Source organism: Phyllobates terribilis, unplaced genomic scaffold (genome assembly GCF_046119375.1).
Source record: "Phyllobates terribilis strain yellow unplaced genomic scaffold, ASM4611937v1 Scaffold_8__6_contigs__length_399053987, whole genome shotgun sequence".
NCBI lineage: Eukaryota > Metazoa > Chordata > Amphibia > Anura > Dendrobatidae > Phyllobates > Phyllobates terribilis.
Genome location: NW_027362768.1, coordinates 110,169,593 through 110,185,799, shown reverse-complemented (window position 1 = coordinate 110,185,799; position 16,207 = coordinate 110,169,593). Strand labels below are relative to the sequence as shown.

At 48.9% G+C, this 16,207-nt stretch overlaps 1 protein-coding gene across 1 annotated transcript in view; it reads left to right on the top strand.

The window, feature by feature from the left end:
- Positions 1-16,207, top strand: part of ABCA4 (ATP binding cassette subfamily A member 4) — a 387,635-nt gene that overhangs the window by 233,954 nt on the left and 137,474 nt on the right. The window contains exons 22-24 of the mRNA XM_073643222.1: positions 11,551-11,690; positions 13,965-14,102; positions 15,923-16,116. Of these exons, the coding sequence (XP_073499323.1) occupies positions 11,551-11,690; positions 13,965-14,102; positions 15,923-16,116 (472 nt within the window). The remainder of the gene's footprint in view (positions 1-11,550; positions 11,691-13,964; positions 14,103-15,922; positions 16,117-16,207) is intronic.

Below are 16,207 nucleotides of genomic sequence, written 5' to 3'. Positions count from 1 at the left end.
CCCAGGCGTTGTAGGGAGGTCATACAGGCACGTGGAGGCCACACACAATACTGAGCCTCATTTTGACTTGTTTTAAGGACATTACATCAAAATTGGATCAGCCTGTAGTGTGTTTTTCCACTTTAATTTTGGAGGTAACTCCAAATCCAGGCCTCCTTTGGTTAATAAGTTTGATTTTCATTGATGACTTTTGTGTGGTTTTGGTGTCAGCACATTCAACTTTGTACAGAACAAAGTATCCAATGAGAATATTTCATTTAGATCTAGGATGTGTTATTTGAGTGTTCCCTTTATTTTTTTGAGCAGTGTATATACACGGCACAGTACCGCTTCTCCTGTCCTGTATATATACACTGCACAGTACCACTTCTCCTGTCCTGTATATATACATCGCACAGTACCACTCCTCCTGTCCTGTATGTATACACCGCACAGTACCACTCCTCCTGTTCTGTATATATAGACTGCACAGTGCCACTCCTCCTGTCCAGTATATATACATCGCACAGTACCACTCCTCCTGTCCTGTATATATACACCGCACAGTACCACTCCTCCTGTCCTGTATATATAGACTGCACAGTGCCACTCCTCCTGTCCTGAATATATAGACTGCACAGTGCCACTCCTCCTGTCCTGTATATATACACTGCACAGTATCACTCCTCCTGTGCTGTATATATAGACTGCACAGTGCTACTCCTCCTGTCCTGTATATATACACTGCACAGTATCACTCCTCCTGTCCTGTATATATAGACTGCACAGTGCCACTCCTCCTGTCCTGTATATATACAGTACAGACCAAAAGTTTGGACACACCTTCTCATTTAAAGATTTTTCTGTATTTTCATGACTATGAAAATTGTACATTCACACTGAAGGCATCAAAACTATGAATTAGCACATGTGAAATTATATACTTAACAAAACAGTGTGAAACAGCTGACAATATGTCTTATATTCTAGGTTCTTCAAAGTAGCCACCTTTTGCTTTGATGACTGCTTTGCATACTCTTGGCATTCTCTTGATGAGCTTCAAGAGGTAGTCACCGGAAATGGTCTTCCAACAATCTTGAAGGAGTTCCCAGAGATGCTTAGTGTAACATACCTGGCGGCGTCCTTGCATAGTGGTCCATCTCCCACTGTGCAAGAGCGCGCACTTGATCTCCAGTCCAGAATGTCTCTCTGGCTTCCCTCCATGCTGTCTGTTTGTGTCTGTTTCTGCTGCTTAAGGGCGGCGCCCGATCACTTCCTGCTTTTTGTACCTGCTGTGGGTCACACCCCTTGTGCGTCCTCAGCCTATTGCTGTCTGTCACCTGGTATTTAACCCAGCTGCCCCAATCAATCCCTGCCTGAGCATTGTGTTTCATTCAGTGTGTGCTTGCACTCTGAAGGTGCCAGGTCCTGTTCTGTGTTCTCTTGTCTGCCTATCCTGGAGGCTGTATTTCCAGGCCTGTCTGAACACGCTCCTAGCCTGTTCCTCCCGCCTTCTAGGGGCCGATTACCTAGACCCGCTCCTGTATCTTGTCTGTCCTGTCTGAACACGCTCCTAGCCTGTTCCTCCCGCCTTCTAGGGGCCGATTACCTAGACCCGCTCCTGTATCTTGTCTGTCCTGTCTGAACACGCTCCTTGCCTGTTCGTTCCGCCTCTCTGGGGGCCGTATTCCCAGACCCGCTCCTGTATCCCGCTGCAGTGTCGGTCTCCTCCGTACACTCAGTTCCAGTCTGAACTCTCTCCTATCTTTTACCTGTTTTTTCTCTATGTCCGTTCCTTTCCTTTTTCTGCAGAGTCTGAACTCATACCTAACTCCTGCTTGTTGTCTCTGTACTCCCGTTTGTGAGTTTGTGGTCCACTCGCTACTTCACTGCAAGTACCCTGTGGGTATCTGGCTCTGCCTTTCCCTTCCTGTCTGTTCCGTGTGAACAGAGCCCTGTCCCCCCTGCTCTGCCTTGCTCACCGTTCTGGCGGTTCTAGCCTGCTCTGACCCTTTTGCTCGCTGCTCCGGCACCCTTGCTCCGCTCTGACCCTTTTGCTCGCTGCTCCGGCAGCCTTGCTCCGCTCTGACCCTTTTGCTCGCTGCTCCGGCAGCCTTGCTCCGCTCTGACCCTTTTGCTCACCGCTCCAGGCGGTCTCGTCCTGCTCTGCTCTTGCTCACCGCTCCAGGCGGTCTCGTCCTGCTCTGCTCTTGCTCACCGCTCCAGGCGGTCTCGTCCTGCTCTGCTCTTGCTCACCGCTCCAGGTGGTCTCGTCCTGCTCTGCTCTTGCTCACCGCTCCAGGCGGTCTCGTCCTGCTCTGCTCTTGCTCACCGCTCCAGGCGGTCTCGTCCTGCTCTGCTCTTGCTCACCGCTCCAGGCGGTCTTGTCCTGCTCTGCTCTTGCTCACCGCTCCAGGCGGTCTCGTCCTGCTCTGCTCTTGCTCACCGCTCCAGGCGGTCTCGTCCTGCTCTGCTCTTGCTCACCGCTCCAGGCGGTCTCGTCCTGCTCTGCTCTTGCTCACCGCTCCAGGCGGTCTCGTCCTGCTCTGCTCTTGCTCACCGCTCCAGGCGGTCTCGTCCTGCTCAGCTCTTGCTCACCGCTCCAGGCGGTCTCGTCCTGCTCTGCTCTTGCTCACCGCTCCAGGCGGTCTCGTCCTGCTCTGCTCTTGCTCACCGCTCCAGGTGGTCTCGTCCTGCTCTGCTTTTGCTCACCGCTCCAGGCGGTCTCGTCCTGCTCTGCTCTTGCTCACCGCTCCAGGCGGTCTCGTCCTGCTCTGCTCTTGCTCACCGCTCCAGGCGGTCTCATCCTGCTCTGCTCTTGCTCACCGCTCCAGGCGGTCTCGTCCTGCTCTGCTCTTGCTCACCGCTCCAGGCGGTCTCGTCCTGCTCTGCTCTTGCTCACCGCTCCAGGCGGTCTCGTCCTGCTCTGCTCTTGCTCACTACTCCGGGCGGTCTCGTCCTGCTCTGCTCTTGCTCACCGCTCTGGGCGGTCTCGTCCTGCTCTGCTCTTGCTCACCGCTCTGGGCGGTCTCGTCCTGCCCTGCTCTTGCTCACCGCTCCGGGCGGTCTCGTCCTGCCCTGCTCTTGCTCACCGCTCCGGGCGGTCTCGTCCTGCCCTGCTCTTGCTCACCGCTCCGGGCGGTCTCGTCCTGCTCTGCTCTTGCTCACCGCTCCAGGCGGTCTCGTCCTGCTCTGCTCTTGCTCACCGCTCCAGGCGGTCTCGTCCTGCTCTGCTCTTGCTCACCACTCCGGCGGTCTCGTCCTGCTCTGCTCTTGCTCACCGCTCTGGGCGGACTCGTCCTGCTCGGCTCTTGCTCACCGCTCTGGGCGGTCTCGTCCTGCCCTGCTCTTGCTCACCGCTCCGGGCGGTCTTGTCCTGCCCTGCTCTTGCTCACCGCTCCGGGCGGTCTCGTCCTGCCCTGCTCTTGCTCACCGCTCCGGGCGGTCTCGTCCTGCCCTGCTCTCGCTCACCTCTCTGGGCGGCCTCACTCTGCTTTGTTTGTCCGCCACATCTGTGGTTCTGTTCCAGAGTCCCAGTGTGTACTGGGTCCTATCCCGCCTGTGTTCCTACCTGCTAGTGCCTTCCTGTCTGCACTCTAGCCGTGCTTGCCTGTACCCCCCTGCCTGCATACCCGCCTGCCTGCATACCAGTCGTGCCTGCCTATTCCCACCAGTCTGTGTGCCAGCCTAACCAGTCTGTTCCTGTATTCCCCTGTGTGGGTCAACAGCCGTGTCCGGGGTCTGTCCTGGAGTAGCACCTGGTCTCTCTGCTCGGTTCCTCCTTGGTGCACTGGCGTCGTATGCCGTCGTGCGACCCTGGTCGGATCGGGTGAATACCTAGTTACGCCCCTCCAGGCATTCACTCTCCGGCAAGGTCCAGTGGAATCACACGCACACGCCGCTCAGCCCGGGCGTGTGCATTACAGCATGCTCAGGCCATGGTTCCCGTTGAGCCCCACGGCCTTTGCTCTCTGAGACGTTTTCCAGTGAATACGTGCATTAAAAATAAATAAAAAATTTTTTTTCTTTAGCTGAGTTCCAGGCGAAGTACGCACCCGTCCAGATGGATCTTTCTGCACTCGTTCCTGCGGATCTGCCACGGTACTTTGGGGATCCAAAACAAAGTCGTACATTTGTGGAGCAATGCATGCTACACTTCAAGGCCTACCCTCTCTATTTTCCTTCCGATTAGGCTAAAGTGGCCTTTATGATTGACTACCTAGCGGGTGATGCCTTGAAATGGGTCACTCCCCTATGGGAAGCATGGGATCCTGTCGTCCTTGACCTGCAGGCCTTCCTGGTGGCCTTTCGTATGGTCTTCGAGGACCCTAACCCTGAAGCCCCTGCTGAAGCTTCGCTTCCCAATATCTCGGAGCAGCCCCGACGGGTAATGTGTGTGGGTAACGCACTAGTCCTCCTGCCCGAAGAGACTACTGCCCATCCAGACTCCACACAGGATGACTACGCTCTCCGGAATACTTCTCACAACCTCAAGAGGCAGTCCAGACGTGCTAGACGTAGAGACAAGCCGTCACGCCAGGGTCTGTCCTCCCTGAGACCTCCTGACCCCAACCTTGAAGTCCCTACTGAAGCTTCATCTCCCTGTATCCCGGAGAAGCCCCAATGGGTAATGTGCGTGGGTAGTGCACCAGTTCTCCTTGCCCGAAGAGACTGCTGCCCACCCAGAATCCACACCGGAGGACCCCCTGTTGCCTCCTGAATCCCCCGGGATACCACTTGAGGACAATTGGAGAGAGACTTCCCTATACCCTGCACCTGATACCTCGCCCGCTTCGTCCAGTGAGTCCGACCTAGTGTTCTCCGAAGCAGAGGTTACCCCTGAGTCTCTACACCCCTCCGATCAGGCGGAGGATCTCCAGTTGTCTCCTGAACCCTTCGGGGTGCTACCTGGTAGCGAATGGACAGAGACTTTCCTATACTCGGTACCTGATACCTCGGCTGCTTCATCCAGTGAGTCCGACCTAGTGTACTCTGAAGCAGAGGTTACCCATGAGTCTCTTCACCCCTCCGACCTGGCGGAGGACCTCCAGTTGTCTCCTGAGCCCTTCGGGGTGCTACCTGGTAGCGAAAGGACACAGACTCTCCTATACTCTGTACCTGATACCTTGCTCGCTTCGTCCAGTGAGTCCCACCTAGTGTACTCCGAAGCAGAGGTTACTCCCGAGTCTCTATACCCCTCCGACCAGGCGGAGGACTTCCAGTTGTCTCCAGAACCCTTCGGGGTGCCACCTGGTGGTGAATGGACAGAGACTTTCCTATATCCTGGAGCTGATACCTTGCTCACTTCGCCTAGTGAGTCTAACCTAGTGTACTCCGAAGCACAGGTTATTCATGAGTCTCTACATCCCTCCGACCAGGTGGAGGACCTCCAGTTGTCTCCAGAATCCTTTGGGGTGCCACCTGGTGGTGTATGGACAGAGACTTTCCTATACTCGGCACCCGATACCTCGCCTGCTACGTCCAGTGAGTCCGACCTAGTGTACTCTGAAGCAGATGTTTTCCCCGAGCCTCTGCACTCTTCTGACCCGGCAGAGGACCTCCAGTTGTTTCCTGACTACTCCGGGGTACCACCAGATAACAAAGAGACAGTGACTTTTTCTCACCCTGTACCTGATAACCCGTCTATTTCTTCCTGTGAGTTTGACAAGATGTACCTCGAAGCAGAGATTACCCCCAAGTCTCTGCTCCCCTCCAACCCGGTGGAGGACTTCCAGTTGTCTCCTGTACCCTCTGGGGTGCCACCTGAAAATATGTGGAGAGAGACTTCCTTGTGTGCTGTTCCTGGTACTCCACCCGTTTCGTCTGTTGCTGAGGATGGCTGGATAGGAGGTAGCATCCTAGCTAACCAGATGAGACCAGTTTTTCCTGTGGACAGTGGAGGTGATCTCCTTGAAGTGAAGGATTGGCCCTCGAATTCCCTGCGGAAGATTCTGGCAGGCCTGAAGAAGAGGGGGCGTAAGGAGGGGGGTACTGTAACATACCTGGCGGCATCCTTGCATAGTGGTCCATCTCCCACTGTGCAAGAGCGCGCACTTGATCTCCAGTCCAGAATGTCTCTCTGGCTTCCCTCCATGCTGTCTGTTTGTGTCTGTTTCTGCTGCTTAAGGGCGGCGCCCGATCACTTCCTGCTTTTTGCACCTGCTGTGGGTCACACCCCTTGTGCGTCCTCAGCCTATTGCTGTCTGTCACCTGGTATTTAACCCAGCTGCCCCAATCAATCCCTGCCTGAGCATTGTGTTTCATTCAGTGTGTGCTTGCACTCTGAAGGTGCCAGGTCCTGTTCTGTGTTCTCTTGTCTGCCTATCCTGGAGGCTGTATTTCCAGGCCTGTCTGAACATGCTCCTAGCCTGTTCCTCCCGCCTTCTAGGGGCCGATTACCTAGACCAGCTCCTGTATCTTGTCTGTCCTGTCTGAACACGCTCCTAGCCTGTTCCTTCCGCCTTCTAGGGGCCGATTACCTAGACCCGCTCCTGTATCTTGTCTGTCCTGTCTGAACACGCTCCTTGCCTGTTCGTTCCGCCTCTCTGGGGGCCGTATTCCCAGACCCGCTCCTGTATCCCGCTGCAGTGTCGGTCTCCTCCGTACACTCAGTTCCAGTCTGAACTCTCTCCTATCTTTTACCTGTTTTTTCTCTATGTCCGTTCCTTTCCTTTTTCTGCAGAGTCTGAACTCGTACCTAACTCCTGCTTGTTGTCTCTGTACTCCCGTTTGTGAGTTTGTGGTCCACTCGCTACTTCACTGCAAGTACCCTGTGGGTATCTGGCTCTGCCTTTCCCTTCCTGTCTGTTCCGTGTGAACAGAGCCCTGTCCCCCCTGCTCTGCCTTGCTCACCGCTCCGGCGGTTCTAGCCTGCTCTGACCCTTTTGCTCGCTGCTCCAGCACCCTTGCTCCGCTCTGACCCTTTTGCTCGCTGCTCCGGCAGCCCTGCTCCACTCTGACCCTTTTGCTCGCTGCTCCGGCAGCCTTGCTCCGCTCTGAACCTTTTGCTCACCGCTCCAGGCGGTCTCGTCCTGCTCTGCTCTTGCTCACCGCTCCAGGCGGTCTCGTCCTGCTCTGCTCTTGCTCACCGCTCCAGGCGGTCTCGTCCTGCTCTGCTCTTGCTCACCGATCCAGGCGGTCTCGTCCTGCTCTGCTCTTGCTCACCACTCCAGGCGGTCTCGTCCTGCTCTGCTCTTGCTCACCGCTCCAGGCGGTCTCGTCCTGCTCAGCTCTTGCTCACCACTCCAGGCGGTCTCGTCCTGCTCTGCTCTTGCTCACCGCTCCAGGCGGTCTCGTCCTGCTCTGCTCTTGCTCACCGCTCCAGGCGGTCTCGTCCTGCTCTGCTCTTGCTCACTGCTCCAGGTGGTCTCGTCCTGCTCTGCTCTTGCTCACCGCTCCAGGCGGTCTCGTCCTGCTCTGCTCTTGCTCACCGCTCCAGGCGGTCTCGTCCTGCTCTGCTCTTGCTCACCGCTCCGGGCGGTCTCGTCCTGCCCTGCTCTTGCTCACTGCTCCGGGCGGTCTCGTCCTGCCCTGCTCTTGCTCACCGCTCCAGGCGGTCTCGTCCTGCTCTGCTCTTGCTCACTGCTCCAGGTGGTCTCGTCCTGCTCTGCTCTTGCTCACCGCTCCAGGCGGTCTCGTCCTGCTCTGCTCTTGCTCACCGCTCCAGGCGGTCTCGTCCTGCCCTGCTCTTGCTCACCGCTCTGGGCGGCCTCACTCTGCTGTGTTTGTCCGCCACATCTGTGGTTCTGTTCCAGACTCCCAGTGTGTACTGGGTCCTCTCCCGCCTGTGTTCCTACCTGCTAGTGCCTTCCTGTCTGCACTCTAGCCGTGCTTGCCTGTACCCCCCTGCCTGCATACCCGCCTGCCTGCATACCAGTCGTGCCTGCCTATTCCCACCAGTCTATGTGCCAGCCTAACCAGTCTGTTCCTGTATTCCCCTGTGTGGGTCAACAGCCGTGTCCGGGGTCTGTCCTGGAGTAGCACCTGGTCCCTCTGCTCGGTTCCTCCTTGGTGCACTGGTGTCGTATGCCGTCGCGCGACCCTGGTCGGATCGGGTGAATACCTAGTTACGCCCCTCCAGGCATTCACTCTCCGGCACGGTCCAGTGGAATCACACGCACACGCCGCTCAGCCCGGGCGTGTGCATTACACTTAGCACTTGTTGGCCCTTTTGCCTTCACTCTGCGGTCCAGCTCACCCCAAACCATCTCGATTGGGTTCAGGTCTGGTGACTGTGGAGGCCAGGTCATCTTGCGTAGCACCCCATCACTCTCCTTCTTGGTCAAATAGCCCTTACACAGCCTGGAGGTGTGTTTGGGGTCATTGTCCTGTTGAAAAATAAATGATGGTCCAACTAAACGCAAACCGGATGGAATAGCATGCCGCTGCAAGATGCTGTGGTAGCCATGCTGGTTCAGTGTGCCTTCAATTTTGAATAAATCCCCAACAGTGTCACCAGCAAAGCACCCCCACACCATCACACCTCCTCCTCCATGCTTCACGGTGGGAACCAGGCATGTAGAGTCCATGCATTCACCTTTTCTGCGTCGCACAAAGACACGGTGGTTGGAACCAAAGATCTCAAATTTGGACTCATCAGACCAAAGCACAGATTTCCACTGGTCTAATGTCCATTCCTTGTGTTCTTTAGCCCAAACAAGTCTCTTCTGCTTGTTGCCTGTCCTTAGCAGTGGTTTCCTAGCAGCTCTTTTACCATGAAGGCCTGCTGCACAATGTCTCCTCTTAACAGTTGTTGTAGAGATGTCTCTGCTGCTAGAACTCTGTGTGGCATTGACCTGGTCTCTAGTCTGAGCTGCTGTTAACCTGCGATTTCTGAGGCTGGTGACTCGGATAAACTTATCCTCAGAAGCAGAGGTGACTCTTGGTCTTCCTTTCCTGGGGCGGTCCTCATGTGAGCCAGTTTCTTTGTAGCGCTTGATGGTTTTTGCAACTGCACTTGGGGACACTTTCAAAGTTTGCCCAATTTTTTGGACTGACTGACCTTCATTTCTTAAAGTAATGATGGCCACTCGTTTTTCTTTACTTAGCTGCTTTTTTCTTGCCATAGTACAAATTCTAACAGTCTATTCAGTAGAACTATCAGCTGTGTATCCACCAGACTTCTGCACAACACAACTGATGGTCCCAACCCCATTTATAAGGCAAGAAATCCCACTTATTAAACCTGACAGGGCACACCTGTGAAGTGAAAACCATTTCCAGTGACTATCTCTTGAAGCTCATCAAGAGAATGCCAAGAGTATGCAAAGCAGTCATCAAAGCAAAAGGTGGCTACTTTGAAGAACCTAGAATACAAGACATATTTTCAGCTGTTTCACACTTTTTTGTTAAGTATATAATTCCGCATGTGTTAATTCATAGTTTTGATGCCTTCAGTGTGAATGTACAATTTTCATAGTCATGAAAATGCAGAAAAATCTTTAAATGAGAAGGTGCGTCCAAACTTTTGGTCTGTACTGTACGCTGCACAGTTCCACTCCTCCTGTCCTGTATATATACACTCCACAGTGCCCATCCTCCTGTCGGGTATATATAGACTGCACAGTACCACTCCTCCTGTCCTGTATATATAGACTGCACAGTGCCACTCCTCCTGTCCTGTATATATACACTGCACAGTACCACTCCTCCTGTCCTGTATATATACACTGCACAGTGCCACTCCTCCTATCCTGTATATATACACTGCACAGTACCACTTCTCTTGTCCTGTATATATAGACTGCACAGTACCACTCCTCCTGTCCTGTATATATATAGACTGCACAGTGCCCCTCCTCCTGTCCTTTATATATACACTGCACAGTACCACTCCTCCTGTCCTGTATATATACACTGCACAGTACCACTCCTCCTGTCCTGTATATATACACTGCACAGTACCACTTCTCCTATCCTGTATATATACACTGCACAGTACCACTCTTCTCCTGTCCTGTATATATACACTGCACAGTACCACTTCTCGTATACATGTTTTGTTCAAACCAAGTTTAAGAGCGCAGGTAGAGCTCAAACATGTCTCGTGATGAGACCCCCAAGTTCTCCCCTCACATCTTAGATTGTTAGTATACATTTCTTCATCTTTTTGTAAAATATTTCTAACTTTTTGCCAATATACTTGGATCGGAAGCCGGATCCTTCCAACCTCTCATGAATAATAATATTGAGCAGAATTAATTTCGACCTATTGTTTCGGCCACCACAACAGTCACGGTCTCATGTGGCCCCTTGGGAAATTGAATCTCTTCCCTGCTCTATTATGTATAGTGCTGTGCACAAGGCAAAATGTTCAAGGAGCACACAGCGCTGCGATACCTGTCTTTTTCCATCTACAGATGTGCACCAGATCACCTGTGTATTACTCACATGACCTATCACATGATCTATCAAAGGCGATCGCGTGACAGGTCACATGATACATCGGGTACCTGGGGGGGGCCATGCCTTCTAAACTGCCTGGGGCCCTGGCTACTCTTAATCCACCCCTGCACACCGGGTATATATACACCCAGGCCAGGGAGCTAATTACCAGAGGGAGGTAGCCGCTAGGTCCTAGAGACAGCCTCTTTCATCTAAGAAGATGTTTGTAATGCCAAACGTAGAGATCTCCTTCAACCAACTGCAGGACGACTGTCTGTCACCTCTGATACACCCGTGACATTTAAAGAGAATATGTTGTCAGAAAATCTGCAGTTTTTTTGTTACATAGAGTTTTAAAGAAACATTGGCAATTTGTTTTTCATATCATGATCTTTAATAAAAAACAAGATTAGTAATCTTGCAATCATGCCCTATTATATGTACAACTATCAAAGACTGACCATCACTTCCAAACAGAGAACAGGTGTGAACAGAAGCCATCTCCATATATAAACTAACAATTGAAGTTGCATTCTGCTATGGCATGCCAACATGAAATATATTAAATTAAAATTGCCTTACTGCTCTAGAAAAAAATGAAGATACTTAGCGCATAAATTGGCCAATTCATGTATGCTCAGCAGCCACAACAAGGCAATCCTTTTTGCTGAGAACCTATCCTAATGAGAGGATTCACATTAGGATAGGTTCCCAGCAAAGAGGATCGCCTTGTCATTGCTGCTGGGCATATATGAATTGGCCAATTTATGGGCTAAGTATCCTCGTTTTTTCCTATTTTCTATTACAAGAACAGATAATTGGCAAATAAGCGTTTGTAGGAATGCTGATTCCTAATTATCTAATGTGCTTATAAAAAAAGATCTTTCATGGACTAAGAACTATTGGAAAAACATGTTCCCACATCTTCCCAGACAATACTGGTCTTTCTTTGGTTGGCTAAAATGACCTTTCGTTGTTACATTTCACCCAACGAGCAATTGCTTACTTTTGCTCAACTTTAGACTAATGGCCACCCATAGTCTGTGAGCGTTTTGTTTTGGGAGGTTGAGTATCACCAATATGGCTGCAATTTTGCCTAACTTTTCCAAATCCTGAATGAGCTCACAGATAAAGGAATAAATTAATATTAAAGAATCCCCGTCACATGCCGAATTCTTACCTCCTCAGCTTAACCGTGGAAGAACACATTCTGTTTTATGCTCAACTAAAAGGTAAATCAAAAAGACAAGCTGAGAAGGAATTGGAAGTAATGCTGGAAGATATTGGGATTCCTCACAAAAGGAACGAAGAAGCTCAGAACTTGTCAGGTTTGTATCATATTATCATGAATATACTTTCCAATAGTCAGCCAAGGGACATCTATAATATCATTACATCCTTATATAGGCTTGGGGATCAACAGTAAAATCTGGGGCTTGAGCTCACTCTGATGTTATAATCCCTTAAAAGGGATGTCCACTACCTAGCTATTGATGACTTCTTCTTAGCCTTTGTCATCACTATCAAATTGATGGGATTCCAATACCTGCCACCTCCACTAATTAACTTTTTCAGCTCCGGTTGTGGCTGGATATAAACAGAGTATGGCACTGGAATTGCACAGCTCCGTACACTGTAGTGGCCGTTCTCAGGTCATATTGAACTGAACGGAAGCTGAAACTGCAGTACCTGGGAACGGCCATTACACTGTGTGCTGTTCCAGCTCTGTATACTGTGTACTTCAAGCCAATACTACAGATAATGTCGGACCCCCACCAATCTGATATTGAAGACCTATGGTATCTTTGTAGTGGAAAACACCTTTTACACAAAGCTATTAATCCATATTTCAAAAAAAATAGTCTGTTGGTAATATGATATTTTTCAGCACAGCGGGATTAAATATCAGAAGTACACACGTGGTCAAAATTGTTGGTACCCCTCATTTAATGAAAGAAAACCCCACAAAGGTCACAGAAATAACTTGAATCTGACAAAAGTAATAATAAATTAAAAATCTTTGAAAATGAACAAATGAAAGTCAGACATTGCTTTTCTGCTTCCACAGAATTTAAAAAAAAATTAAACTCATGAAATAGGCCTGGACAGAAATGATGGTTCTTCTTAACTTAATATTTTGTTGAACAACCTTTTGAGGCAATCTCTGCAATGAAGCGATTCCTGTAACAGTCAATGAGACTTCTGCACCTCTCGACAGGTATTTTGGCCACTCCTCATGAGCAAACTGCTCCAGTTGTCTCATGTTTGAAGGTTGCCTTTTCCAGACGGCATGTTTCTGCTCTTTCCAAAGATTTTCAATAGGATTTAGGTCAGGGCTCGTAGAAGGCCACTTCAGAATAGTCCAATGTTTTCCTCTTAGCCATTCTTAGATGTTTTTAGCTGTGTGTTTTGGGTCATTTTCCTGTTGCAAGACCCATGACCTGCGACTGAGACCAAGCTTTCTGACACTGAGCAGCACATTTCTCTCTAGAATTCCTTGATAGTCTTGAGATTTCATTGTACCCTGCACAGATTCAAGACACCCTGTGCCAGATGCAGCAAAGCAGCCCCAGAACATAACAGAGCCTCCTCCATGTTTCACAGTAGGGACAGTGTTCTTTTCTTGATATGCTTCATTTTTCCATCTGTGAACATAAAGCTGATGTGCCTTGCAAAACACTTCCATTTTTGTCTCATCTGTCCATAGGACATTCTCCCAGAAGCTTTGTGGCTTGTCAATATGTAGTTTGGCAAATTCCAGTCTGGCTTTTTTATAATTTTTTTTCAACAATGGTGTTCTGAAACTGATGTTCCTTGAACTTGAAGTTCACCTTTAATCTCTTTAGAACTTATCCTGGGCTCTTTAGTTACCATTTAAATTATCTATCTCTTTGATTTGTCATCAATTTTCCTCCTGCGGCCAAGTCCAGGGAGGTTGACTACAGTCCCATGGATCTTAAATTTCTGAATAATATGTGCAACTTTAGTCACAGGAACATCAAGCTTGGAGATGGTCTTATAACCTTTAACATGCTTGTCTATAATTTTCTTTCTAACCTCCTGAGACAACTCTTTCCTTTGCTTCTTCTGGTCCATGTTGAGTGTGGTACACACCATGTCACCAAACAGCACAGTGAGTATCTGTAGTCCTATATACAGGCCCACTGACTGATTGCAAGATTGTAGACACCTGTGATGCTAATTAGTGGACACAACATGATTTAACATGTCCCTTTTGTCACATTATTTTCAGGGGTGCCATCATTTCTGTCCAGGCCTATTTCATGAGTTTAATTTTTTTTTACATTTTGTGGAAGTGAGGTTGAAAAGCAATGACTGACTTTCATTTTGTTCATTATCATAGATTTTTAATTTATTATTACTTTTGTCAGATTCAAGTTATTTCTGTGACCATTGTGGGTTTCTCTTTCATTAAACGAGGGGTACCAACAATTTTGACCACGTGTGTATAATCTGACCAACCAAGTTTGTGACCTCCATGACACCCTTATACACTCAGCTCTCAAAAGAAGGAAATTTGCGGAACCCTTCTATATGGACGAGGGGTGGTTTCCGTAAAGTAATGTTTTGTTTCATTATAGGTGGAATGCAGAGAAAACTATCTGTTGCCATGGCATTTGTTGGCGAATCCAAAGTTGTCGTTTTGGATGAACCCACATCGGGTGTAGACCCATATTCCAGACGATCTATTTGGGATTTGCTCTTGAAATATCGATCAGGTAGGATGTGCTAGTCATAAATGACTGTCCAATGCCTGGAAGAGCCTCCAAGAACCTATAGAAAGTAAAAATAACTTATAGCCAAGTATAAAGAGATATTTGACATGGTATATGCTGAAATATACCCAACTGAAAATTATTTATTATCACATACAGTACAAACCAAAAGTTTGGACACACTTTCTCATTTAAAGATTTTTCTGTATTTTCTTGACTATGAAAATTGTACATTCACACTGAAGGCATCAAAACTATGAATTAACACATGTGGAATTATATACTTAACAAAAAAGTGTGAAACAACTGAAAATATGTCTTATATTCTAGGTTCTTCAAAGTAGCCACCTTTTGCTTTGATGACTGCTTTGCACACTCTTGGCATTCTCTTGATGAGCTTCAAGAGGTAGTCACCGGAAATGGTTTTCACTTCACAGGTGTGCTCTGTCAGGTTTAATAAGTGCCATTTCTTGCCTTATAAATGGGGTTGGGACCATCAGTTGTGTTGTGCAGAAGTCTGGTGGATACACAGCTGATAGTTCTACTGAATAGACTGTTAGAATTTGTATTATGGCAAGAAAAAAGCAGCTAAGTAAAGAAAAACGAGTGGCCATCATTACTTTAAGAAATGAAGGTCAGTCAGTCCGAAAAATTGGGAAAACTTTGAAAGTGTCCCCAAGTGCAGTTGCAAAAACCATCAAGCGCTACAAAGAAACTGGCTCACATGAGGACCGCCCCAGGAAAGGAAGACCAAGAGTCACCTCTGCTTCTGAGGATAAGTTTATCCGAGTCACCAGCCTCAGAAATCGCAGGTTAACAGCAGCTCAGATTAGAGACCAGGTCAATGCCACACACAGTTCTAGCAGCAGACACATCTCTACAACAACTGTTAAGAGGAGACTTTGTGCAGCAGGCCTTCATGGTAAAATAGCTGCTAGGAAACCACTGCTAAGGACAGGCAACAAGCAGAAGAGACTTGTTTGGGCTAAAGAACACAAGGAATGGACATTAGACCAGTGGAAATCTGTGCTTTGGTCTGATGAGTCCAAATTTGAGATCTTTGGTTCCAACCACCGTGTCTTTGTGTGACGCAGAAAAGGTGAACGGATGGACTCTACATGCCTGGTTCCCACCGTGAAGCATGGAGGAGGAGGTGCGATGGTGTGGGGTGCTTTCCTGGTGACACTGTTGGGGATTTATTCAAAATAGAAGGCATACTGAACCAGCATGGCTACCACAGCATCTTGCAGCGGCGTGCTATTCCATCCTGTTTGCGTTTAGTTGGACCATCATTTATTTTTCAACAGGACAATGACCCCAAACACACCTCCAGGCTGTGTAAGGGCTATTTGACCAAGAGGGAGAGTGATGGGGTGCTACGCCAGATGACCTGGCCTCCACAGTCACCAGACCTGAACCCAATCGAGATGGTTTGGGCTAAGGTGGACCGCAGAGTGAAGGCAAAAGGGCCAACAAGTGCTAAGCTTCTCTGGAACTCCTTCAAGATTGTTGGAAGACCATTTCCGGTGACTACCTCTTGAAACTCATCAAGAGAATGCCAAGAGTGTGCAAAGCAGTCATCAAAGCAAAAGGTGGCTACTTTGAAGAACCTAGAATATAAGACATATTTTCAGTTGTTTCACACTTTTTTGTTAAGTATATAATTCCACATGTGTTAATTCATAATTTTGATGCCTTCAGTGTGAATGTACAATTTTCATAGTCATGAAAATGCAGAAAAATCTTTAAATGAGAAGGTGTGTCCAAACTTTTGGTCTGTACTGTATATGGTAAGAAAATTTGGTAACACTTATTTCTCTCAGGCAGGACCATTATTCTTTCTACTCATCACATGGATGAGGCTGATCTCTTAGGGGATAGAATTGCAATAATTTCTCAAGGAAAACTTTACTGCAGCGGATCACCCTTATTCCTAAAGAACTGCTTTGGAACAGGCTTCTACTTAACCCTGGTCAGGAGAATGAGAAAAGTGAAAGATGAAGTCGAAAATGATTCTGTAAGCCACTTTTCTCAATTTACAGCCAAAAATAACATGGCACATCCTTCTGTACCTTGGATTATACGCTAATACGGGATATGTGCTTTCA